Source organism: Primulina tabacum, chromosome 17 (assembly GCF_025594145.1).
Source record: "Primulina tabacum isolate GXHZ01 chromosome 17, ASM2559414v2, whole genome shotgun sequence".
In the NCBI taxonomy this organism is placed as follows: Eukaryota; Viridiplantae; Streptophyta; class Magnoliopsida; order Lamiales; family Gesneriaceae; genus Primulina; species Primulina tabacum.
This window is the reverse complement of record NC_134566.1, coordinates 25,671,874-25,679,207: the sequence shown is the minus strand read 5'-3', so window position 1 is coordinate 25,679,207 and position 7,334 is coordinate 25,671,874. Positions and strand designations below refer to the sequence as shown.

At 37.8% G+C, this 7,334-nt stretch overlaps 1 protein-coding gene across 1 annotated transcript; it reads right to left on the bottom strand.

Annotated features, from left to right (window-relative positions):
• Positions 1-2,812: 2,812 nt before the first annotated feature.
• LOC142530607 (uncharacterized) lies at positions 2,813-3,304 on the bottom strand. Its single transcript, XM_075636431.1, has one exon. The coding sequence runs from the start codon at positions 3,302-3,304 to the stop codon at positions 2,813-2,815; it is 492 nt and encodes a 163-aa protein (XP_075492546.1).
• Between the last annotated feature and the right edge of the window lie 4,030 nt (positions 3,305-7,334).

The window sequence follows — 7,334 nt, the reverse complement described above, 5'->3', positions numbered from 1 at the left end:
ATTTGAAAAAATTTCAATCAATGTCATGTGAGAATCACTAAAAATCACGATCTTCATTGTCTATTTAGCATCACAGGTGTGTAAATTGTCTCTAATCATCGATCGCATCAACAAACATGACAGTGCAAAAGATGTGACTCCCAAGTTATCAAGAACACATATATGCTTCAGAACCACAACTTCATTATGATCATCGACCACACAATGACTTATCCATGACTCTTTTCTAACGAATCTAGCAAGCAATAATTAAAATGACTTTTTTTTCTTAAACCAACACGACTCGACTAGATTCCCTGCGAAATTAAAACACTATAACTACTGTGCAGAAAATAACTAATCATACAGTCCTCAAAACAAATTAAACAAGTTTATCATGCAAACAAATTCACACCCCCCCCCCCCCCCCCCCCCCCCCCCCCAAAATAAAAACTTAAGTACATGCATTGTCCTAATGTACAGTAATAAACAAAGAAAAACATGGGATCACATACCTCGTACAACGAGTGTCAGGGACTCGCTGTCCTCGCTTGACAGCTCGACCTCCTCATCATACTCGTCATCATCCTCGATGGGTCGGTGTGAAAATTCTGGTGGAGGCGGGAATGGCTCTTCGGAGGCACTGGTCTCAAGAAAGCGTTGTGCAAGCACACGAGTAAAATTGTGTGTATAATCCATGTGCTCGCGAGTGATCCGCCATTGTCTCCTCATCATGCGCTCCAGATCATCGAGACGCTCCTGCGTGGTCTGTTCCCTCCCGGTACCTACCTGTCATACTTGTGGTGCCCGTGGAGCGGCCTGCAACTGTGCTCCACTCCCTGAAGCCTTGTCTGGACCACTAGCAATCTGTCTCCGTCTCTTGTCTCTCGGGAGGTCCCCAACCTGTAGGATATCACCTTTTGTCCACATTACTCCCTCACTTTCATCCCATGTAACCCCCGCTATGTGATAGAGATCCATGATGGTCAAAGAATGGGACATGCTAATTGTGGAAGTGCCCCGGGCAGCTTGCAAGATCGAACTCATAATCACCCGCCTGCATCTACTGTCTTGCCGGTGATGATACACTAAACTAAAGTTGCCTTAGTCTTCAGCACATCCGAAACATGCCCAGATGGCATCAACCTCGAGGCTACGAAATGATACCAGTTATATGATTCCATCTTCATAGACGTGGCTAGGAATGTGATCGGGGCTCGTTGATTATTGAGCTTCCAAACTGTGCCCGACTCACAAAGTGTAGTAATGATCTCCTCATAAAGGTAGGTCTCTCTCATAAACGTCGTGTACTCGTCGGTGTCATAGTTGGGCATCGAGTACAGTGAATTGATCGTCTAACTGTCAAAGGCAACCACCTGCCTCCTAATATTTACGTGATAGTCCTCGTGCTTTACATTTAAATTTGCGTAGAATTCCATAACAAGGGACATCACAACATCCACAGGCGGCTTCACAAACTCATCCCAATGTATGCCCCGAGCACGAACCAATGTATCACAATTCGGGTAACTCTGATCCATCTCCCTCTCATGTTGCATACATTTTTCTTGTAACTTTGTATAGTTCTCAGCGGCAATAGCATCCCAGAACCGTCGTCTATCAAAACTAGCCGAAGACAACTCACAATCCCCATCTTGACCACACTTACTCTTCTTCTTTGGCGGTATGATTCAACTCAAATAACACTTCACTCGATAGCGATTGTCCCTACAACAATGCCTCACAATAACGATGTTCCAACAATATATTTCACAATATCAAAATAATCTTCCGAGCACTAGTTCCTCTACAACATGCAATATCTCAATCCAACAAATACCAAGAACATAATTCACTCAAATAATTTATCAAACACCTTGTGTGCAAAGTTCAAGATCTCAAGTCCGTCAAATTCAAAGCATGAAAAGTGAGAATCACAACACCTAAAATAGTCATCTTGTTGTAGAGAACCGAGATTTGCTTGCAATTTGTCCGAGATCGACTCGTTTTGAAAACTCTCGTTGAAATCCTTAAGCCGAAGGAAACTTTTCAAGTGAGATGTAGAGATGTAATAGCCTTGAGAGTGATTTGTGTTGTGTAATGTGTTGTTTTCAGAGTAAAATTTGGAGCCGAAGCGATTCTTCTCAATGGTGGAGGAGGATAGGCGCGGCGCTACTTGAATGTGTTAGGGTGGAATGTTTTCGGTGCCCTCTTTTATATATATATATATATATATATATATATATATATAACACTAACTAGCTTCTCAGCTCCGCGGCGCTGGAAGGTTAGCGCCTAGATGCTTGTCCTCGGGTAAGTTAGCGATGTGACGCTGTATAAGTGGTTGCACCCTTATCCTTCACAAATATTGGCATTGCGGCGCTGATATACGGCCATCTAGGCGCTTATCCATCGAATAAATAGGCGCTGAATGACTAGGTGCTTGTCCTCGGGTAAGTTAGTGCTGCAACGCTGTATAAGTGGCTACGACCCTTATCCTTCACAAATCGGCGTTGCGGCGCTGATATACGGGTGCCTAGGCACTTATCCATCGAATAAATGGGTGCTGCAGCGCTAAATATATGGCCCCTAGGAGCTTGTCCTTCCGAAGTTACGCCATTTGAGCTCATTTCCACACCGGTTTTCAACCTATCCTACGTGATAAAACACGAATCAATGTCTAATCTTCAAATGAATAATTCAAAAACATGAAAATGCAAAAAAAATTATACTACTGAAAATAAATAAAATAATGAAAGCATTAAAAGATACTGATGGGTTGCCTCTCAACAAGCGCTTGGTTTAACATCATCAACCTGATTGTCATTCATGTTCAAGGTGGGTCATGTAATCTTTTGGATGCCTTGATCACCATCCTCTGACCATCGACCTCCATGGTCAACCTTCCATGTTTCACGTCAATGACGGTTCCAGCAGTAGCCAAGAATGCTCGTCCTAGAATGACAAGAGAATTCTGATTGTTCTCCATGTCAAGCACAACAAAATATGCTCGAAACCTCAGTTTATCAATCTGAACTTCAATATCTTCCACAAGACCTAACGGTACCTTGACATATTTATCTTCCAACTGCAAGATTAGATTTGTGGGCTTCATCCAGCTCAGTCCAAATTTCTCGCAAAGAGAACTTGTCATTACATTAACGCTCGCCCCTGGATCACAAATAGTTTTTCCCACTATTTGGCCCCTTATTGTACGTGGTACAACGAATTCCCCAGGGTCTTGCAGCTTCTGTGGAAGATTTCTTTGTATCCCCTCATCGCCTCCTTCGGTAAATGTCACTCCCTCTGGATCTGCAGACTGCATGTTAGTGTGCAAGTTCTTGATATCTTCAACACTTTTTTCTTTTGAAACTCTGTATAAATTTGTGGGGGTAGGAAAGTAAAGAGATATTAATGCACTGATCAAAATCGTATCTCTTACCTTTCTTACCTCAGACTCCTTTGCTTGGATTTGACTTTTCTTCTCGGATGGGTGTGGGATCAATCTTTTCCTCTTCTCCATCTACCATTCCAATCTCCTCATGCTGTATGAAAATGGCGTTCACTTCTCTCAGATTTTGGTCTGCAGTCTTTGGTATTGCACCCGACGGTTGAGACGTGAGTTTCTTCGTTAGTTGCCCAACTTGCGACTCAAGGATTTTCAAGGAAGCACTAATATTCGCCATGTGTGTCTCTAGGTTGTCAAGCTTAGTCTCTATCCTAGCCATCCTCTTACCATATTTAGCAACAAATGTCCTAATTAAATCCTCAACGAAGGCTTTCCTTCCCCCTTTTGGGTATTGAACCCCAGGGTGGGGTTTAATACATTCTTATTATTTGTATATGAAAAATTCTCATGATTTCTCAAACCAAGATAATAAGTATTAGGGAGAGGCTTATCTCGATATCCTCCATAGCCATGATTATTGACGTAGTGTGCGGTTTCCATGCTTGGCTCTTCTTCGTAGCTATATTTGCTACTTCATATGTATATTGTACTTTATTCATTGTTGTGAGTTGGGTAGTCAGTGCAGAAACTTGCGCAATAAGTGAAGTGATCATGGGGTCCACTACGTACAACCCGGGTGTCTTTTTTGCTCCAGACCTTGCAGACGGCCACTGATAACTGTTAATATTCCTCTGTTCAAGCAAATCGTATGCTTGGTCAGGAGATTTCGCAAATATTGTACCACTAGCGGCTGCATCAACAGTTCCCGTCGTTTGCACATTCAGACCATTGTAGAAGAATTCAATTTGTACCCAGTCTTCAAAACCATGGTTTTTGCACCTCCTCAGCAACTCCTCATACATTTCCCACGCCTCATACAACTTTTCAAAGTCAGTCTGCCTAAAAGTATTGATCTCAATCTTCAACTGTGCAGACTTCGCAGGGGGAAAATACTTAGCAAGGAAATTTATCGCCAGCTCATGCCATGTCGTGATACTCCCCAAGGGAAGCAATTGGAGCCATCATCTTGCTTGGTCCTTGAAACAAAACGAAAACAAACACAGTCTAATAATATTAGCATATACATTATTAATCTTTACCGTGTCTGTAATCTCTAGGAAAGCCTTCAAATGGACGTGAGGATCTGCAGTGGCAGTTCCCGCAAACTAGTTCTGTTGAACCATATTTATCAGTGCAGGCTTCAGCTCGAAATTGTTTGCATTTATTGTCCCTCGAGCAATGCCAGAATAATGTGCCTTGATCACTAGTCTGAAATGATCTCTAATAGGTATAGCTTCTGGCGGGTTTCGTCTGGCATCTTCTCTGTTTTCGGCCATTGATTGGATATCTTCTCTTCTCGCTTTTCTTAATCTTCATGTAGTTCTTTCTGTGATGAACCGTATCTTAAAATACTAATACTTTAATATTTGCGGAAAAATTTAAAGTTTTCTTATTAAATAATTATTTATCAAAATAGCTCTTAAATTTAAAATAACGAATCACCACACATTCAAAATTAATAATAAATTGCCAACATTTAATTAATCCTAAAAATACATAAAATATTAATTTAATTTAAAAATAGTCTAACAAAAACCATAAATTTAATATACTAGGCATCAATACTAATAAATAAAAAGTCAGCATAAATAGTTTAAAAACACGCGTAATAATATAATTTAAGTGACAAGGTCATCGGGTTTACACTGCCACTGGATCGAGTCTGCTCATTGGTCACCACCTCCAGCCTCCTTGACTACATCATCTACATCGATCAAGTCTAGTAAACCTAAAGACTCAACATGCATAAACCATAAATAACAAGTAATACGTGATAAAAATCCATGCAATATTAACTTAGCTTGTACATAAAATATTATAATTATAAATATGTATAACGCAACTTTCCTGCATAAACATCTTCATAAAAATCATAAAATCATATTTTCTTACTTGTCATGCATAATCGTAAACATAAATAATTTTGCATACGGTTTTGTTCAATACAAGTGATTCAAACACAAAAATCGTTTGATCAAACTAAATCGCAATACTGGGCCACCAGGAATCACCACAGCCCTTGGACTGGAGGTCCGCTCCCTAACATAACATAATCCTCCGAAGAGGTTGGAGAGGTCCCCGGACACGTTCTCCGGCTTCCAAACTAGTAACATAATTTGGCCACAAGACCAATCGCATAGCTCAAAAATAATTATTTAGCACGTGATACATATTTACAAACATCGTGGACTTCATTGGAATGCCCGCCTCATAAATTAACCAAACAAACATTGTCCCAAAGATGCACTTGGACGCGTACGATTCCCAGATTAAATAAAATAGCTTACGACTTACCGAACGACTTGAGACTCGAACCATACTTAGCCAACATCCTACTGTAAGAAAAACGTGACACATATTAAAAGAAGTAGCGTGTACAAATTGATATTGGCGACTGCCAAGAAAATTTAGATGCGTACACGATTCTCCTTCTGAATCTCGGCTCTCGATACACTCATCAATGATATGAGAAACGCCTATAAATAGAGCGATTGAGGTCCCTAAGCACACACCTCATAAGAAAAATTTACACCATCTATTGAGAGAGTGGAGTGCTTAGAAGGCATCAACCGAGAAGAAAATCAGAGAAATCAAAATTTCAATGGCCGGAAGTAACACTCGATTTAAGCTTCCGCATATTGTTTTTCATGTTCATGTATACGTAAAAACATGATTTTGAGAAAAATCTCTAACATTTGGTATCAGAGCCGTGATACCTCTGCCCTGAAAATATTTGTTTTCATATCATGAAATTTTGGGAAAAGAATTTTAAGTTTTACGTACGAAACTTAAAATTTATAGATCGGACATAATGATATTAAAAAATTTACCTGAGAATTTTGTTCTCGGTTGCACCTTGAAGTTCTTCTTTGAAATCTCAAAAATAAAATTTAGATTTGCTTTCTGAAATTTTTACGAAATGAGAGTAAAAATTTGGAGCTAAATATTCAGAAAAGATTGAAGAAGGATTGTGGCAATTCATGAACGAAATGATTATATTAATCAATCATAACACATGCACTGCATTGAATGTGAAAGACTGCATACGTCAATTTGAACATGCAACACATTTCAATTTGTCAAAAGTGTCGGTAATTGATTAATTAATTTTTTTTAAAAAATTAATTAATTAATGTGGGACTCACAATTAATTACGCGGGACTCACACTAATTTGAAATTTGATATCAATTGTCGTTTTTTATTTATTATTTAAATAAAATTAATAATAAATAAATAAATAATGATTAATGTGTTATTAAGTTATATGTATAATTCGGTGTACATATAACATTTGGTTAAATAATTTGTACACATTAAAATAATTTCAAGTTCGACGTAATTTTTAATACATGTTTAGAAACTATTTTTGTATGTTAGATAAAATGTCAAATATTATGGATAAGTGTTTGATGTGTACATGCAAATTTAATATTATACTTGCATTTATTTTTGAAATTTAAAATGAAAATAATATTGAAAAATAATTGGTACATCAATATTCACATTATGTTCATATTAAATTATATTAAGTTGTTTATAATTTGAAATGAACATATCAAGTAAGATGTGAATATAATATTACAAAATAAAATATTTCAGATATTCACAAATGAACAAATAATCATCACTTTACATTACTGATAAAAGAGAAAAACTGATAAGGAGCCCACATTTTCACATAAATATGATCCTCACTTTATAGCTACTTTGATTGAAGAGAAAAACTGATGGGGAACGTATTTGTTTATATTAAGTAAAAATGTGAATATAAAGTTATTTAAAGAAAAATTTTGGCTTATAAAAATTCACATAAATGTGAATAATTAAAGTAAATAATAATTATAA

What these genes read in the sequence shown, in the direction of transcription:
- LOC142530607 (XM_075636431.1), bottom strand. Translation starts at nt 3,304, where the DNA reads ATGCAGTCTGCAGATCCAGAGGGAGTGACATTTACCGAAGGAGGCGAT.